The sequence below is a fragment of the Sarcophilus harrisii genome, chromosome 3 (assembly GCF_902635505.1).
Source record: "Sarcophilus harrisii chromosome 3, mSarHar1.11, whole genome shotgun sequence".
NCBI classification, from domain to species: Eukaryota; Metazoa; Chordata; class Mammalia; order Dasyuromorphia; family Dasyuridae; genus Sarcophilus; species Sarcophilus harrisii.
In genome coordinates this window covers 292,312,383-292,332,679 of record NC_045428.1, presented here as the reverse complement: position 1 = coordinate 292,332,679, position 20,297 = coordinate 292,312,383, and the positions used below count along the sequence as shown (strand labels likewise).

General features: G+C 33.3%; 2 protein-coding genes and 1 long non-coding RNA gene across 8 annotated transcripts in view; 2 read left to right on the top strand and 1 right to left on the bottom strand.

Annotated features, from left to right (window-relative positions):
- LOC105749822 (speedy protein E4A-like) overlaps positions 1-5,135 on the top strand; it is a gene marked incomplete at its 5' end in the record, with an annotated part of 13,370 nt that extends 8,235 nt beyond the window's left edge. Inside the window, one exon of the mRNA XM_031959661.1 lies at positions 5,039-5,135. The remainder of the gene's footprint in view (positions 1-5,038) is intronic.
- Positions 2,264-20,297, bottom strand: part of SLC35A5 (solute carrier family 35 member A5) — a 49,063-nt gene continuing 31,029 nt past the window's right edge. For 5 of the 6 annotated variants that reach the window (XM_003763585.4, XM_023498991.2, XM_023498993.2 and 2 more), the window contains 4 exons: positions 20,164-20,297; positions 7,860-7,927; positions 4,573-5,356; positions 2,264-3,407 (listed from right to left, as the gene is read on the bottom strand). In XM_003763585.4, the coding sequence (XP_003763633.1) occupies positions 3,339-3,407; positions 4,573-5,356; positions 7,860-7,927; positions 20,164-20,297 (1,055 nt within the window). In that variant the 3' untranslated portion in view covers positions 2,264-3,338. The remainder of the gene's footprint in view (positions 3,408-4,572; positions 5,357-7,859; positions 7,928-20,163) is intronic. The other variant, XM_023498997.2, reaches the window with a different exon arrangement.
- LOC116422372 lies at positions 5,260-20,265 on the top strand. The gene is made up of 3 exons (XR_004232987.1): positions 5,260-5,344; positions 13,960-14,109; positions 20,166-20,265. It is a non-coding gene; the product is annotated as an uncharacterized LOC116422372 (long non-coding RNA).

The following is a 20,297-nucleotide window of genomic DNA, read 5'->3' as shown; positions in this document are numbered from 1 at the left end:
TGAAACAGGATAGAGGCAATTATAAAAGAACAGATTATTTAGAAATTGTGGTACAGAATATATAATCTACTATTAACACGATGTAAGAAATGATGAATACAGAGATACCTAGCTAATGCAATGGATAGTGCACTGGCCCTGGAGTCAGGAGACCCTGAGTTCAAATTTGACCTCAGATATTTGACAATTACTAGCTTCACAATCTTGGAAGACCCCCGAGATTTTGCTTCACACACACAAAAAAGAAATGATGAATACAAGTAAAAATGCAAAGATCTACATAAACAAATACAGAATGTAATAAACAGAGTCAAGAAAATAACATGCACAATGACTACAACAATATAAATGAAAATAACTATACATGAATCTAAACTGAATGCTGAAAAATTATAAAGAACAAGCATGTCTTGAAAGAAGAGATATTAGAAAAGCACTCCCATCTCACTTCTTTACAGAGGATGGAGATCTACAAATGTTGCACATTACACTTATTTTCAAATCATTATTGATATGTTGTTCAATTATGCTGATTCCTCTTTTTTTTAATCTTAAAAAATATTATTTGTTAAATAGAATGGCTTTCTGGGAGAGGAAGGAATTATGAGAGATACTGAGGAAAATATGATGATGTTAAAAAAAGTGCATCAATAGAAATGTATTTTTTAAAAAAAAGAAAGCAAGAAAGAAATAACCTTGAGATTATGAACAAAGGGTTCTCAACATTATCTTGCAGTGAAGAGGTCACATAGCAATTTTAAGTCATTGCAGGTCAGTAAACAACCAACAAATGACATCACTAGTTGTTTGGGGAAACATCCAACAGTTTCAGAGAGAAGTGTTTTCGTTAAGGAGTTGGTACTAGGATCATGAATTGTCAGGGCCACCTGTGATATCTTTCCCAATTACCCAATTTCCTACTTATGTATATGGGAGAACATGTTTCTGTGGGTATAGGGATAGGGGTATGAATACCCCTTGTTATTTACTTATTATGTTAAAGTGATTTTGCTTTCAGTTAATATTTTAAAGTGTAGCCAAATAAAAGAAACTGAAAGTGGGGACTTGGATACTGACTTAAAGCATAGTTTGAAGCTGGGTCTAGATTTTAGCGGATCATCTTTGTAGGAGGAGGGATCTAAACTACGTGAGTATTTTTTGCCCCCCCTCAAAACCTTATATTTACTTCTCTGTGTACATGCTGTTTCTCTAACACAATATAATTCTCCAAGGATAGAGCCTATGTTTTAGTCTTTGTAGCTAGAGTGCTTTGTATACTTCAACAATGAAAATCAATGTTTATTGAATGAACTGAATTGAGTTTTACCAGTGTATCACAAAAAATCTGTGGCAGATATATCTATATGAGCAGAGGCCTTTGATGAAGAATTCAATTAAATATTAAAAATATTTAGCACTGTGTTAAAACACTCAGGGAGATATAAGATTTAGATAAGGCATAGTTTCTTTCCCTTGAGAATTCAAGTCTAATAGGAATATGAAACACACACACACACACACACAGAAAAGCAATTTTCTAAGATTCTAATTTGCAGAACAGTTGTTGATCTGCATGGGAGTTATCTTCAAAAAAATCACAAGTCTATTCAGTTCAAAAAATCAAATACAATAAATATCTGAGAAATGCAAATTATGATAAGAGGTCAGATGGGTGAGGGTACTCCAGCAAATTTGTGTAACAAGGACTTTCTTCCATTGTGGAATCCTTGGGATTTTTCAACTTTAATTAACAGATTTTTTTTTTCTTTTTGGAATGAGAAACTAAGAATGGAACCCATCAGGAAAAACCTATTCCAAGAAAAGAGGCATGTAGGATTCTTGGCCAGAGTAAGGTGGGGAGTGGGGGCGAGAGGGAGGGACCTTAAAAACACACACACACACACACACACACACACACACACACACACACACAAAACACATGGTGCTATGTGGCAGAAAAGATAGAGGAAGCTGGTAAGTGGCAAGTACCATGAAATCTGAAAGTAGGACTTGGGGAAAGGGAAGAAAACCAATTTCATAGTTTTCCAAGGTTTTGTCTTGCTCTTAATTAAGGATAGGGAAATAGATGGACATGGAAACCCTAGTTTAATGTTCTCACTCTCAATTTTCCTTGCATTTATCTGTGTATATATGTTTCCCAGTAGATAGTAAGCTCTTTGCAGGCACTGCATTACACATAGTAGGTGCTTAATAAATGTTAAACTGACTTGAAATTATTGAAAAACTATGAAAGTGATACAAATTATTATAAAATGTTTTATTTTTAAGTATTTTTGTTTTAAAATAATTCGTTGCTAACTGTGCAATACCAATACTAGTTTTCAAAGTCCTCCACTTGAGGACTGCAGGGATCAGAACTATAATCACACTGTTCTAATTTTCTCTTAGAAAAAAAGTGTAATACAGGATACAGACACACATACACCAGTCATCCTGCTTAAAAATTCACAAATATATTAATAAAAATATTATCCATTGAAATTTAACTGTATTCAAAAATAGCAAACTTGATATTTTTTAATAGAGAGAAAAATTCAGCTTGTTCCAATGAATAAACTATTGGGTACAAGTAACAACTATGGTGATCTGGAAATTCTACTTTGATTTAAATTGTTGTTCACTTAAACAGTTTACACAACAATCACCAAAAACTTACTGCTCATGAATCCCATAAAATTCACATTTGGACATTTGGTTTAAAAAAAAAAAAATTCTTTGGCAAAAGGAAAAAATAATACACAAATTCCACAGTCTTCTGAGCGTCAGAAATTTGCATTCTTTAGAGCAAAAATTTGATTAAGGGTTCCCAAGACCCTTAAGAGAAAAATAAAGAGATAACTCTACTCTCAAAAAGTAAGGGTATTTAAGGTAAAGGGTATTTATACAAAGAGAATAATAAAGATTTAAATTGTCCCTCAGTAGCAAAAGAGCCGTGAGGTTCATTTTTGGTAAGGCATCTACTCACTGCAAATCATAACCTCTCTGAATTTTGGGAAATTCTGAAACTATAAACTAGAGCAGGTTATGATTTGTATTCATGGAAGGGGCTGCTACACTGATAAAAATACAGGTCTTTGATGGACCGACATGAGTTTTTCCTACAAGTTTAGAGGAGTAGTTAAAAGGATGCTATGTAAATATTTCACATTAAATTATAAAGTGGGGGGCTAGGACAACTGTGCCTCAATACCATAGTTATTTCCTTGAGCCTTTGATATTTCTTAGCAAAATAAAAAATGAAAAAGTTGTAAATGAAAAGAAAAACATTCAAAATTAATAGCGTATTCTTAAGAATTGCCATTTGTTTTTGGTCCCAGCTAGAAAGCATCATCTTCTGATTCATTGTCACTGCTAGGTTTAGTCAGAAGTTCCAGTTCTTCTCCATCCTAAAGGAAATATGTGGAAATTAATATATTAAAACAACATATTATAATTACAGCTTTCAAATTACCTCCTTTCTTGAAAGGAGGGAAATGATGGATTTTGTTTTGTTAAGTTTTTGCTGTCAGATCAAAAAGGCATATTTATAGCTTGCAAAACCAGTTACTGAAGATCTCATAAAACTCATTTTATAATATGATAAATTTTGGTAAAATGTACACTATATTTATTGCAAAGTTAAAAACCACATCAAGATTTTAGTATGGTCATAGTTTTTAAAAGTGTAGATAGCACACTCTGCTGGTCGATACCAGTAATGGCTATGGATGAAAACAAGAAAAACCTAAATTCTTTCTGCCTCCTAATTTTTCCTTTCCTTTCCCTTTTCCTTTCCTTTTCCCTTTCCCTTCTCCCCTTTTCTCTTCCCCCCACTCACCTCCCAGAGTTATCCTTTTCAAAGGTCCTTTAAAAGTGTTGGCTATATCTTTTAGATAAAAAGGACAATAAATAATTGTTATTTGGCCAAGAGGTAGAGCAAAAAATTGGCATAGTCCACTTGACAAATTTCATTCTGAAATAATTATTTCCAAATTTTTGGTCAAGCAAGAGATATGTCAACAAAAAGAATCTTAAATTGTCATTCAACATCTGAGAGAACTATAATGCCATATTATACACATCTGCAGTTTGGCCTCCCACACTCACTAGCTGAGTTAAATTAAATCTCTTAATTCCTGTTTGCCTCAGTTTCCTTATTTATACAATGATGATAAAAACATCCACCTTGCAAGGTTGTTGTGAAGACCAAATAAGATAATAGTTGCAAAGCTCTTAGCACAGTGCCTAATACATAGTAAGCACTACATTAGCTATTATTATTTATGAATGAAGGGAAAATTAAGGAGCTCAGTTATGTTTATTTACATATTATTGTTTACATTTCCATGTTTAAATATTATTTTCTCAACTAGAACACGAGGCTAGGATTTTAGGCCACCTTATTTGTATATTCTATATAGCATCTTGCATCTTATCTAGAGTAAATATTCATTAAATATTTGCTTATCCAAAAGATATTTTCAGAGATTCAAGAAATTGTTTTTCATCTTTTTACATTAACAACTAGCCTTAGAACTCTGATTGAGGAGACAGAAAATAACATTCACTCACCCCACTTGATCGTTCCCAGAGATTGCCACTTAGATCTTTGATCCTTTCTTGAATAGAAGCATATTCCAGACTTCTAGATTTACCAGAGTTATAAATAAATATAGAAAGAAGGACTGTTGGGGCTTCCAGAAAGAACTCCAAAGATGGTTTGAAGTCAAAGATTAGGACAGATATTGTAGTGATTATCACTGTTGTGACTTGGGCCATTAGAACATGGAACATATTATCCAGAAATTTCAAAATAAAGGCTACTGAAAGACCCTGGAGAGCAGTGACAAAAATAAGTGCTACTGAAAATGCATTGTGGCCATAAAAAATTCCACAATTCTCCATCTGGCCATGGTTACTGATCTGAAGGCTTAAAGTCAATCCATTGAAAATCACTCCAAAGGCATAGAGTTTACTATTTTGTATGAAGATATTTTGAGTGAGTTGATCCCCTTCCTTCAATATCTTTTCATTATAGATGTTGGCCATCGAGGAAATAAAACACTGAACCACCACAAGTACATGTCCCAGGCCCAGGCGGATACGACTGAAAGTCCCGGCTGTGGTATTCCATTTCACTTCAGGAAAAGTCCATTGCTTTGCTGTACAATTGTCTTTTCCATGGCACTCATTTAGTGGCCTTGTGAGGAGGAAGCAAGAGTTGGATGAACTGAGAAATACATTGTGATGAAATCTATGTCTTGCCAAGTGTATATTTTCAGTCCCTCTAGTCAGGGCAACAATTGACAAAAAAAGAATCATCAGAGAAGCCCACTGTATCCAGGTGAGATGTCGCCTATTCACAAAGAAAAAAATAAGATTATATTTACTCCATGTATTTTACCCTCTATATTTAATGGTTATCATTAAAACCAACTCATTAGTATTTGGATTAATAAATCCTGCAATGCTCTCAAATAATCCTTTGCTGCCTGAGTTCAAAGGAAATTGATTGTTGTTTCTGGGTCTTAAACTTAGACTTTTAATTAATATTTATAGGATATCCTTCCCTTCAGGTCACTGAATCACCTCACACTGAAACTCATTTTGGAAACCTTTCTTTTAACTTCCATACCTAATTATGATGTTTTAAAGATTAAGACCGACTTTTTTGTCTACTGTCTGTTTGGATATGTTCTTGACATACATTGATTGGGTTACTGTAAGCTGTACTCACAGATCATTGTATCATAATCTTGAGAAACCACCAGATTCATAAAAATTAATAAGAGAATAAATATTTTTAAGTATCTAAAACTGTTTTTTTAAAAAGTACAGAATGGATAGATTTGTACAACTAAATATATTTGTATATCTAAAAATATCTAAACACTTGAGGCTAGGGAAGGGAATAGTTGCACTGGGTTAGAGATTGTTCTCTTGACCAAAACACCACCATTTTACAAAAGCCACATTTTTTTCAAGTGGTCTAACCCAAAACAAAAACATAGTTTTGAGTTTCTTACATGTATTTTTGTGTCTAATTAGACAATGACTAAAATGTCATCATAAAATGGTTTTAATTTGACAAATTGTGATGCAAAAAAAATTATTGCTTTAAGTTTGATTTTCATGATAGCTTGGGACTCCATTTCCCTCCCCCCACACTAGAGGAATACATACCTAATTTTAAAAAGTAAATTGATAGGAAAATACTTTTGTACCCACAGACATTTGCATGATAGTTATTTTCTAGAATTAGTCACAAAGTTGAGTGTAATTTGCAAATATTTCAAAATATATTTCTGAAAAGCTCCTTAAACTACCTATTAGTTAAAATTTCATTTTCATAATTCATAAATAAAAGGCTAGTACTAAACTAAATTAGATGAGATGACTTTTATTTCAGATTCTTTCCCTCCCCTCTCCTTAAAGACCATAAAAGAAAATTTCTTCTGGGCAAAGGAAAAATCCTCAAGGAATTTCTTAGACTTGGAGAATTGCTGAAGATATCAAATTATCATTCTTTGAAGGATAGAAGTCTGACAATTGTATATCCTAAATCATTATTCATAGTGTCACACAGATATGTGATTTGAGGAATCAGAAACAGAAAAAAGAAGGCCATATTATAAACAATTTGATTAAGCTTCCAATTTCAATGAGGATTAAGAAGGATTAAAGATCTGAAGAATCATAAGCTCCAAATGGAGACAGTATGGTTTGTTGGAAAAAAGACAAAAGATCTTGAGTGGAATCTCACCTCTTCAATTTCCTAGTTCTCTTATCCTGGGCAAGTTATTCAACTTTAATCTATGAAAGAAGGAAAATAATACCTCCTCTATTTTCTTCATAAGTTTGCTGTGATCCTCAAAAGACATAATGAATATAAATTATCTAACAGAGAAAAGCAATACATAAATGTAAGCTAATCATTATCTTAATTTAGGACACTTCAGTTACTATACTTTAAAATCGTGCCTAATTAACAAAGCTGAAAATACTTAATGATCCTAATTTTAAATTATTTTATTAAAATACATGCAGAGATTAGTTTTTTCATTAGACTGAAAATTTAGTTCAATTCCTTGCACAGTGTGTTAACTTTCTGACTAGCTTAGAATGAAATAATTTGTTCCACAGGGATCTAAAAAATATTTCTATCATAATGTGAAAAGTTTAAGCCTATTATTATTAATCTATAGTCTATTTGTAACATTCCAACTTGTCTTAAGAGCTATTTTTAAAATGAAAAAAGCTACAGTTTTTTTTTTTTTAATACTTTAACATATTATATAAGTCCTATCTCCCAAACTAAAAACATATCCAAAAATTCATGGCTGCCTATGTTTGCACATATGACTTAGGGAATATGAATGAATGAAAAGGCAATTATTAATTGCTCCTGTGTTAAACTCTGCGCTAATAAGGCATGGGGATACAAATTTAAAAAATCAATTCAGTGCTTCATCTTAAGAAACTCACATTTTAACTGGGAGAATGGGAGGATAGAGAGGAAAGATGGATGGAAAGGCCCAGATGCCTTACTTAGGAATTATTTGCAGAAACCCAGAGTCTCAAAAATAAAATACTAACACTACTTTGCACATTTATCTTTCTTTGGAAGAGCTCAAACTATTTAATACACCTTATCAAGGGGATTTGGTCAAATTTTCATTGGAGCTTTGATTTGAGTTTCCCTACTTTCCAGATAGGTTAAATAACTTATCCAATACAACAAAGAAAACTAGGAATAAAATCCAAATTGGACTCTGAGATTATGGTGTTCAAGGTTATCATCTGAAACAGAGTGAGGCAATTTTAAGGTATGATATATGCTTTCACAGTAAGTTACTTACTTTAGCACTATCCTGAATAGAAGAGCTGTTGTTATAATGCTAAAATTTGAGAAGAGCACAGCCATGGCCTAGAAAGAAACAGAAGATAGGGTTACAATGGAAACAAAGTAATGACCTCAGAAATCTCTCAACTTGGTGTTCACTTGACAAAAAGGCTTTCTGGTCAAAATATAGAGGTTATTAGGGCAGCTCTTTCACTAGAGGATTAAATTCCATTGTTATTGCTGGGTAAATTTATGCAGATATAATCAAGTATTAAGCAGGACTTGAAAATCCATGCTTAACTGCTCATGTAAACAATCTGCATGTGCAGATTCAAAGATAGACATAAATTCTGAAGGTTTGGCTTTGGAAGCTAAGTAAGCACTAAGAGTAATTTTCATCAAATTTCATATTCACAATGAATATCTCAAGTTCTCAAAGTATTTCTTTGAATCATCTCATCAATTTCTATGAGATAGGCAGGGAGCAGTTACTATTATATCCCCTAGTCAGGTGATAATTTGTTCTTCATGAGTTCAAATCCAGCCTCAGACACTTACTGTGTGACACTGGACAAATCACTTAATGTGGTTTGCCTCAGTTCCTCATCTTTAAAATCATCTGGAGAAGGAAATAGCAAAGCACTCCAGTATCTCTACTAAAAAAACAAAACAAAAAACCTAAATAGGCTTAGGAAGAGTCAGACATGATTAAAACAACTAAACAACAATAAGGATAGTAAGAAAAATGGTCATACCAACTGATAAATGACTTGTGGAGAAGAGGGAAGAAGGGAAAACAGGGCTTAAATCTAGGCCTTCTTACTCCAAATCCATTGCTTCTTGCTATACATGTTTCTGACTTACTTTCTTCATAGTTAATTTATATTGTTGATTTACTGGAACTTTCTGTTTTTTAAAGTATTATTAAGTTTCCTTACTAGGAGTTCTCTCTATCAGTGAAATCACGGGTTTTCTATAATCTTGGAGAAGAACTTAAAATCTTGTATTATTTTATTACATATTTATAGAAATCTACATTGGGATGAGGAGTATTTGGTATATTTTGTTGAAGATAAATGTTTGTAGGCTATGCAGTGACAATGATAATTCTGGTCAGGGCTGATGGAAATTTTGTCATATAAAGACAATTTTATTTGGCCAAACAAATAGAGAAAACTATTAACAAAGCTAGTATAGAACAAACAACATATTTAATTTGGAACACTTAGTCTTTTGTTATGTTATACACAGAATAAATATGTAATTATTTATAATATGCTTGACAACTGATCATCCATATTACAGAAAAAGTCCTTTAGTGTTGGAACATTTTCTGAGGGAACATCAATACTGAATATTTTACTGACTATAATTAATAGTTTTCCTTAACATTAAACATTAGACCAAATTAATCTCCTTCTTTAATGATTTGTCCTATTTGATCTTATCCACTTTCAACAATTCTGCTGCAATTTCTTGCTGGCTTTGTGAAATCAAGGATATTATAAATATTCTTTTTCACAACCACTGCCTCCTCTAATAGATCTAGATAATAAAAAGGCTGTGAAATATTTTCATGATTATTTAACTTATTGTGTATCCACAGGGCAGATAGTATTCATTGTTCTACATGCAGTTCAAATACAGTGTCCCAGAAGTTTTAAAGAACTTAAACTTTAAAGTTTTAAAACTATTGAAGCTTGAAATCACAGTAAGACCTTTGGGATACTGAGTATGGCTTAGGTTAGGTGAAATAAAAGTTAAATATTAATAGCAACAACTAACATTTATTTCGCACTTTAAGGTTTTGCAAAGGATTTTACATGTTATCTCATCTGATTCTTATAACTCTGGAGGATAAGTTTTATTATCATCCCCATTTTACAGATGAGGAAGCTGAGGATGAGAGAGATTAAATCATTTATACAAAGTCACAAAGTTATTAACTATAAATCAGTATATGAATTCAGGTCTTCTATAAATCAGTAAATGAATTCAGGTCTTTCTGACTTTGTTCTCTCTTCTCTCCACAATGCCATCTAATTACTGTAAAAAAAAAAAAAAAGACTCCTGTCTTTTGTAAAGAGAAATCTCAAAATCACAATATAATGTGAACATATAGATTCATGTACCAATAATAACACACATATAAAGAAGTGAAGGCACCCTAGATACATAAAGTGGTTGAGGAGATGAGTTATATGCCAAGTTACTAATAAAAGTGTTCCTGGAAGAACTGGATTTTTAAATTAATATTAAAGCCTGGTAGAGCATAGAACAGTTTAGGGTAAGAGCAATCTGGTTAAAGAAACTGTTTGACTTTCCTTCAGGTCAGGTTAACACATTCCTCAATATAAGTAGCCCAGATGAATAACTAGTACGATTAGAATGGCAAGTATTAGGCATGTAGATCATCTAGGTCTAATACCATTGAGTGACAAGGAGAAAAAAGCTTTCAATATAAATATTCCAAATGGAAACAAGGTAAAGACTTAAGAACAAGAATAACTTCTCTGGCAAAACTGAGTATAATCTTACAAGAGGAAAATATAGCTCTTTAATGAAATTGAGGACTTTCCAGCATTCCTAATGAAGAGACCCAAGCTGAGTAGATACTTTGAAATGGAAACCACAGCAAGAGAAGCATAGAAAGGTAAACACATAGAACAATTGGAAGGGACTATATAATAATGAAGTGTTTAAATCCTAAAATTTCTTTAGAACCCGATTTTCAGGGATCACAGAGAAAGTAATAAGTCAGAGGGCAGAGGAGAAGTTTGATTTGGATCATCTTATGAAAATAAAAGGACAAGAAAAGAAGAAAAGAAATACATTAGAGAAGAAAAAAGAAGTAAAGAGGCTAGAATTTGCCACATACTGGAGTGCATGAAAAAGAAGCTGCACAAAAAAGCATATTTTCAACTGTACTGAGAAAGACCATACAAATATGAACAGTTTGATGACGAAATATATTAAATACAACAGAAGGTTAGAGAAGGAAGGAGAGAGGGGAAAAGAGAATTGAGAGAGAGAGACTTAAGCAACATAAATTGAAGGGCAGGGCTTAATAGGATAAAAAGGAAGGAAATACACAAGTAACAATTCCAATTGTGAATGTGATTAAGATCATTCACCCATATAATGGAGGGAGAGCAGTGCAGATTAGAAAGCAGAGGCTCATATGTTGTCTATAAGAAAAACATTTGAGACAGAAAGCTTCAGAGAGGCAAATACCAGAATAAAATTTATCATGTTTTAACTAAATACAGAAAAAAACAAGGACAACATCATGATCTCAGATAAGGCAAGAGTAAAAATGGACTTGAATAAAATAGGGAAATTTCATTATGCATAAAAATATCACAGACAATGAATTAATATCATGTATGTATAGCAATGATTTGTTGTTGTTGTTCAGTTGTTTTAGTCTTGTCTGACTCCTCACAACTCCATTTGGAGCTTTCCTGGAAAAGATATTGGAGTGCTTTGTTGGAGTGCTTTGTCATTTTTCTCTTCAGCTCATTTTACAGATGAAGAAACTAAGGCAAACAGGGGTAGGTGACTTGCCCAGAGTCACTCAGTTAGGAAATGTCTGAGGCCAGATTTGAACTCAGATGAGTCTTCCTGACTCCAGGCTTGGGTCCCTATGTGCTGTGGGCCCACTTAGGAGCTCCAATAACTTATCTTTAGATGGAACATCTTAAAAGGAATCAGCACCCAGTGAGTGCAAAGGCATGGGGCAGGGATGCTGCTGATTGTGGATACTTGCAGGAGGATGAAGCTTTTGGTTTAAGGTTCCTGGTCAGAGGGGAGAACTGAAGGGAAGCTTGAGATACATCCCCCCATTTCATACCTCTTGTTTAAAAAAAAATGAATGGACAAAGAACAAAGAACCCCACCACTGAAATATATTATGGAAACAGGGAAGACTGGGGTCTTCAGAGGAGAGCCCTTTAGTTAAATAAATAAATAAAAAAAAGGTTCTACCCCAAAGAGTAACATGAAAAGGCTCCCTGACTAGAGAGAATTTATAGAACTAAAAAAAAAAAAAAAAGAATTTAAAAATCAAATGAGAGACACTGAAGAAAAACAAAAATAAATAAATAGGTGAATAAATAAATAAATGGATGGATAAATAAATGAATGAATAAATAAATAAATATCACCCAAGAAAAACAAGAAGATTTTGGAGGAAAAAAAAAGATAACCAATTAGAATAGACATACTCAGAGATGAAAATAATTCTTTGAAATTAGAATTGGGCAAAGGGAAGCCAGTGAAGCTATAAGAGATCAAGAAATAACAAAACAGATTATAAAGAATGAGAATATAGAATCTAAACAACAGATCTGGAGAACAGATCAAGAAGAGAAAAATATAAGAATAATTGGACTACCAGAAAGTTGTGACCAAAAAGAGAACCTTGACAAAATAATGCAGAAAATAATCCAAAAAAATTGTTCTGGAGTACATGAGGGGAAAATAGAAATAGAAAAAATCCACTGATCACTACTTCAAAGAGATCCTTTGTGGAAAACACACAGAAATATTATTGCCAAATTTTGAAATACCCAGATCAAAGAGAAAACTTTGCAAGAAACAAGAAAAAAGCAATTCAAATACTCAACAAAAGACTGCAGGTCCTGGAATCATATCTACTGACAATCTAAAGAACTGGGCTGTGGCCAAAAATATCATATCCAGCAAAATTATCTATAATTTTAAATGAGAAAAAAAGGACCTTCAAAAAACTTGCAGATTTTTAGGACTTTCTATCAATCAAACCCAAACTTAATAGAAAATTTAACATATAAAAGGCAATATTAAAGATCAGTTTTAAGGAACTCAATGTGGATAAACTGTTTAAACATGGAAAAACTGCTTGTTTGTTTTGTTAACATGGGAAATGTATACTATAAGTTTAAGATTCATATCAACAATAAGGTAGTTCAAAAGAAAGATTGGCACAGTTAAGGTAAAAATAGTAATGAAGCTATAAAAATGAGGTGCAGAGGAAGAATAGATACAGAGGCATTAGAAGGGGGAGGAGGACTCATAGTTGTGAAAACTTATTTACACTGGGAGTGTGTTCAATAGGCAACACTACATATATACCATAAAGAGTCCTTCAAAATCTAAAGAAATAAAGGGGGAAGGATGGGCAGAAACAAAGAGTGAGAGAAGAAGACAAGAGAGGGATCCTTGGGTGAGGGGAGGTTAAGTAATAGCAAGGCAAAGTATGGAGTAAAATTTAATTAAAGAGTTAGCAGGGTAGGGGCAGCTAGGTGGCTCAATGGATAGAGCACCAGCCCTGAAGTCAAGATGATCTGAGTTCAAATCTGATCTCACTTAATACTTCCTAGCTGTGTGACCCTGGGCGAGTCACTTAACCCCAATTGCCTCAGTGGGGAAAAAAAAAGTTAGGATAGGAAAGATGTATGTCTACATGAGGGGTGTGTGAAAGTGTATGTATGTATATATCAACATATATATATATATATATATATATATATACATACTTATAAAACATATCTTTTCTTAACTGTAGCTTGTTTGGGAGTGGCAGGGGGGATAAAGAATAAAGTAAATAAGGTATACAGCAGAGAATCATAGAAAAATTTACAAAGAAGTAAAGAAAAAATGGACATTCATGAATATAATTTCTGCTATATATATATATATATATATATAATTGATCTGGTAATTTATTTTTACGTATTTTGAATCCTCTCTGATATTCTGTTGAGCACATGACAATGTTCTCTTTTGTTTTGCTTTATTTTGTTTTCTATTCCTTTTCTGTTTTTCTTTTTTCTTACCTTTTTTTCAAATAAACTAAAACAGAATAAATAAATAAAAATGGGGATAATAATAGCTTCTACCTCATATGGTTGTTCTGAGGATCAAGTAAGGCAATATTTGCAAAGTGCTTGGCATAGTGCCTGACACATAATATAAATGCTAGATATTATTACTGTTTGATTTTGTATCCTCAGAACTTAGCACAGTGCTTCATTGTGTAGTAAGTTCTTAACAAATATTCATTGATGACTACTTTGTATAAAGAAAGGCTACTAAATTCAGAATTCAGAATAATCAATTTTTTCTTTTAAAAGGTATTAAATCTTAATTGGCCCAAAGGACAAAAGATCAAATCATAAATGCAGGTTTTTGGTGACCTAAGCACACAGCCAACACAAGAGGAGTCCTAGCAGCTCTTCCCTTAGACTTCTGACATGCCACTAGCATGGTCAACTCAGAGGCAGGTAAGCTATGCCTAATTAAGTCAGTGAATCTATATTCACTTGGATAGCCCTTCAATGTTACGGCTAAACAAACTTCCATTTATTAACTTTTTTAAAAGAAAAAAAAAGTGAATAAAATGATTGGGAATAATGATGAAGTCAGACAATGTGGATTTGCAGGAAATCCAATCTGGATGATTTTGTGACTTCATTCAACAGTATTTTGTACTTCCCAAGTAGTACCAAAGATGGCAAAATAGTACAATGAAAACAATGCTATTGTCTGTCTTTGGAGCCAGGGGATGTTGATTCAAATTCCAGCCCTGCCACACTCTCTGTGTGAACTTGGGCAAGTGACTTTACTCCTCTCCTCTAAAACTTTCTCTTGCATAGGACAAAAGAGCTGTACGGGCAGATCTGTCTTTTTTTTTTTTTTTTTTTTTTTTTTACAAATCTAAATATTGATGATCCTAAGATAGACATTCCTAAGACGAGGAGTATTACAGTTTAAAAGGTTTAAGGACAAAGGGGAGAGGGAGGTAAGGACTGTAAATAGTGCTTAAAAAACATACACGCGCCCACGCACGCACACACACACACACACACACACACAAACACACATTAAATCTAGGTTCCAGATAGTGAAAGGAGAGAAGTAAAGCCAGAACAAGGTGATGGACTAAGAGAACAAGAACGCTATTAAGTGTAGAGGAAAAGAAGGATGAAATGGAGGGACACTGTGGGAGAGGGAGAAAAATACCAGGAAATGATTTGAGAAGGATTTTTTTTTTTTTTTTTAATTTTGGATCAGTTTGAGATGGCAATAAGACTTAGACTGATGGTCCTTGGCAGTTGCTGAGATATACTGGAAAGAAAAACCACAACTGAGGAAGTTGATAAACTTTATGAAGTCAGGGGTGTTTGTGGGCTCACTGACACAAAGACTTAAGTTCCCACGAAAAAGAGAAAAGGTTAAGTAGAGATAACTATAAGTCAGGGACTAAGGACTTATTGAGAAGTAGATGAAGGCAGTAAGGATCTGAACACTGAATAGATCTAAATAATTGAAGAAATATAAATTGCTCATGATAAAATTAACATAATGTAACTTTATTTATTCAGTGCCATATCAAGCTATCAAAGGATTCAGTAACATATCAAGTTATCAAAGTATTACTTTATAGAATTAGAAAAAATGGTAATAAAATTCAAATGGAGGCATAAAAGGCCAAGATCTCAAGGAGCATGATGAAGAAGTTAGAATGAAGGAGGTCTGTAGGCCTGGTAGTATCAGTATTCAAGCTTCATTATAAAGTAATAATTCTCAAAACAATTTTTTATTGGTTAAAAAATAGAGAGATTGATCAGTGCAACAATTTAGGTATACAACATATAGAACCAAATGAATCTATTAACTTGAACAGTAGTAATATATATGGAATAAATTAGATTTAGATTAGTAACTCATACCTTATACTGAGATAAACTCCAAATATCTATGTTATCTAAATTTAAAAGATCACATTATAAACAAATTAAATAAATAAGAAAAAAATAACTATCTGATTAATAAGGGGAGAAAAAAGTATATTCATGGCCAAAGGATAGAGAGAATCACAGAAAATAAAATCAGACATTTTTCAATTAATAGGAAAATGTGTTTTGCTTGACTATGTATATCTGTTATAAGGAACTTTTTTTTTTTTTTTTGACCAAAGAGGTGGGGTTGGAGTAAGGAGAGAAAATAAATTTCTGTTAATTAAATCTTTTTAAATGTTCTATATATAAAGTGAATCTCAAAGGAAGAAAGACTGGTGGTAAAAAGATGAACTGAAAGTAAGTCAGGAGTATTTGTATGCTGATTATTCCAGCTGGCTTCTGTATGTACCCTCAAAAGAAAGGCTGACAAAGGATAATATATCTTCAAAAGAGAGATTTCTGAGTGCCAGGAGACGCAAGAAGGGTGAGGAAAAAAAAATTGGAGATGAAGTGTATTGTACTTTAACAACAGTGTGGAGTTTCCTGAGGGCTGGTAGAAGGGAAAGAAAGATGAGAATAGGGGCCAGGAAGCATTTTGGGTGACCTGAATAAAGTTAAGGGTACAAGGAGATCTGGTAAGGAAAAAGTAACTTTGCCTCAGAAGATAGTTTTCCCAATCACAAAAAATAAATGAATAGAAAGTAGAAATTTGCTAGCAAGGGAACAGAATGTGTGCCAAGTATTTTGAAGTTTTAAGTTACATCAATACAAGGTTCTACCTAGAATAGTGCTTCTACTGATGTTATCAGGAGCATTTTTAACTTTCTTTATTAACTTCACCTCCATTCAGCTCCAGATGACTAGAAGAATACATTTCTTTTTTTTATTTAATATTTTTATTTTCTCAGTTGCAGGTAAAATTATTTTTTACATTTGTTTTTAAAACTTTGAGTTCAAGATTTTCTCCCTTTCTCCCCACCCCAACCCTGTTTAAAAAGGGACATGTGAAGTTGTGCAAAACATTTCTATAAAAGTCATGTTTTAAAAGAAAACATACATCCCTTCCCTCCAAAAAAGCCCTTGAGAAAAAGTAAAGAAAAAGGATGCTTTAAACTGTTTTCAGACATAACCAGCGCTTTTTCTGGTATGTATGGCCATTTTTTCATCATAAGTTTTTCAGAGTAGTCATAGATCACTAATACTGAGAATTACAAAGTCATTCACAGCTGATTACTTTGTACACAATACATTTCACTTTGTTTCAGTTCATAGAAGACTTTCCCAGTTGTTCTGAGAACATCCTGTTCATCTTTTCCTATAAAACAGTAATATTCCATCATAATCACATACCACAATTTATTGTCATTCTTCAATTGAAGGGCATCCCTCGGTTTCCAATTCTTTGCCTTGAGAAGAGAGCTACTAGAAAAAAATTTTGTACATATAGATCCTTTTCCCTTTTTAAAAAATCTCTTTGGGGATTCATGCTTAGTAATGGTATTGTTAGGTAAAAGAACATACACGATTTTTCAACATAGCTCTTATATTTTGATCATTTATCAATAGGTAAATGGCTCTTATTTTTTAAAATAAATTGACTCAATTAATTATCCATTTGAGAAATGAGGCTTTCATCTGAGAAACTTGATTCAAAATTATTTTCCAATCTCTATTGCTAACTATATTAGCCCCCTATTTATTCTATTCTCTCTTCTTTTTACTGACTCCCCCTCAAAAGTGTTTTACTAACCACTCTCTCCCCAATATGCCTTCTTCTTTATCATTCTCCTCCCTTCCTATACGCTTTCCCCTTCTACTTTTCTTCTGGATAAGATAGATTTCTATACCCAAATTGAGTCTGTATGTTATTTCCTCTTTGTTATCCCCTCTTCCTTTTCATTGCAAAAGCTTTTTCTTGCCTCTTTTATGACAGATAATTTGTACCATTCCATCTTACCCTTTCCCTTTCTTCCCTTAATTTTTTTTAGATATATTTCTTCATATTCAACTTATACCTGTTCCCTGTCTATATATATATATTTCTTCCAATTGCTATAATGAGAAAATTTTGATTTCAAATATTGTCCTCCCATGTAGTAATAGTTTAAAGTGATTAACCTTATTAAATCCTTATGATATCCCTTTCCTAATTAGCTCCTTATTCTTCTCCTGAGTCCTATATTTGAAAATCAAATTTTCTTTTCAGCTCTGGTCTTTTCATCCAAATCCTTAAAATTCCTCTATTTCATTGAATATCCATCTTTCCCCCTGAAGGATTATACCTAGTTTTGCTAGGTAGTTGATTCTTGGTTGCAATCCTAGCATCACTCACTGCTCTTTAGAATATCATTTTCCAGATCTTCTAATTCTTTTGTGTAGAAGCTGATAAATCTTGTGTTATCCTGACTATGGCTCCACTATACTTGAATTGTTTCTTTCTGGATGTTTACAACATTTCCTCTTTGATCTGGGAGTTCTAGATTTAGCTATAATATTCCTGGAAGTTTTCATTTTGGTATCTTTAGGAGGTGATTGGCAGATTCTTTTAATTTCTATTTACTCTTAGTTTTCCTTTATAATTTCTTGAAATATGATGTCAAGACTCTTTTTTATCATGATTTTCAGGTAGACTAAAATTTTTAAAATTATTTCTCTTGATTTCTCAGAAAGTCATTAGCTTTCATTTCCTCAGCTATTAAGTTTCAAGAAATTATTTTCCTCAATGAGATTTCAGACCACATTTGGTATTCCATTTGGTAAATTTTACATTCTTCTCTTCATTATCTTTTTGATTTTCTCTTCCACCAATTTCTCATTTTTTTTTCTAATTTTCTTACTTGATTTTCAAAATCCCTTTTAAGCTCTCCCATAGCCTAAGATCTTATTTTTCTTGGGGGCTTTAGACGTAGGAGCTTAGACTTTGTTATCGTCTTCTGACTGTGTAAGTTTTGATCTTCCTTGTCACTATATTAAATTTCTATGGTCAGAATTCTTTTCTGTTGTCTACTCATTTTCCTAATCTATTACTCAGTTTTTAACTCTTTGTTAAAATAGGGCTCTGTTTCCAGAGTGGAAGGTGTACTGTCCCAAACTGTTTTAAGAGATTCTTTTAGGGACCAAAATCATTCTTTTCTCCCTTGGAAATGTAAAGAATGTTCCTGCTCCATTGTAGCTATAAGATTTAGTGTGCTAAAGCAACAGTACTAGTAAAGAGGCTTCCTGCAAGTTTAGGCCTCTAGAAGGTGCTGCCTCTCTTGTTGCCCATGTCCATTCCTGGTTTGCTCACCCTACTGACAGATTTTTCCTGCTGACCCTCCAAGTTGTCTTTGGTGTCTCTGGGATGAAAGGTCTAGAAACTACCAGTACTGCTACTGATTCAGAAACCCAAGGCCCAATCTTCCTTTGCTGATGCTGGAGTCAGGATGGGGCCAGGGTTGTATTGGCACAGCCTGTGCCAGGACTGCATGCTGGACTCCTCATGCCACAGATTTTTCCTGCTGACCTTCTAAATTGTTATCAGCTGGAAAATGTTCTACTCCTCTTTTGTATGTTCTAACACTCTGAAATTATGTTTAGAATCATTATTTAAAGAAATTTGGAGTGGTTTAGGGAAGATTTCAGGGCCTTTACTCTACCCTCTTGGCTCTGCCTCCCTATTGGTAGATCACATTTCAAGGACCCAGACTCTTACAGAAAAGAGGTGCTTAATAAATGTTCACTGAATTTAATCAATGAATCAACAAACTTTTTGTTAATGGTGACTATGTATGTGGCAAACATTTTTTAAGCATATACCAAAAAACCCAGCAACAACAGTCCCTTCCCTCAAAGAGTTTACATTCTGACCAGGAAGTAAACAATTATGTAAATAGGTACACACAAAGTACATACATAGTAGATGGAAGGTCACTGGGAAGAACAGTAAAGACTGATTGTAGAGGGAAGCATTGGAATCAAGGATGCTGAGCTGAAGAAAGCCAGGGGTTATAAGAGACAAAAGTGAAAAGGAAAAACATTCCAGGGGTGGAATACACAGTGGAAAGGCAAAGAAACAAGTGATAAGATTTTCTATGTGAGGAACAGAAATTAGGCCAAGAAAACTGGCCCAAAGAGAATAATAGTTAAGATGAGGAAGATTGGATGAGGCCATATTATAAGGGTTGAGGATACTAAGGAATCTATTGGAGTTTAATGAATAAGTAGGGGTAGGGAGAACATGGTTAGCTTTAAGAAAATCATTTTGATATTTGTGTGGAGAATGGATTAAATTAAATGGAGATTAATTAGAAGGCACTCACAGATTGCAACTGATATTCTCCCACCAAAAGACTTCCCTCTTCTAACAGAGAGACTATGTGAGTGTAGGGCTGTTCCTCACAAATTGCCAAGATTATAGGCTTACCCACTGAAAAAATTCTTGTCTAGGAGTTTAAAAATAGCTAATATTAACTCAAGAAGGCCAATAATAGCAATAAGTAGCATCAATGCCAATGTCAACATAAGACAACCAAAGCCAACAAGAATAATAAAAGAACAGTTCATTTTTTCTATATTGCTTCAATGTTTTTTTTTTTTCTTTTTGTCAAATTTACTTACAGGCTGAAGATAGGACAGGACATAGAAGACAATCAGATTATCCAGAAAATAAAGGAAGGCAGGAATGGACCACTTCATATAATGGCAGAGATCTCTCCAAGATGCACATCCAAAATCTTTACACTGATAGTCCT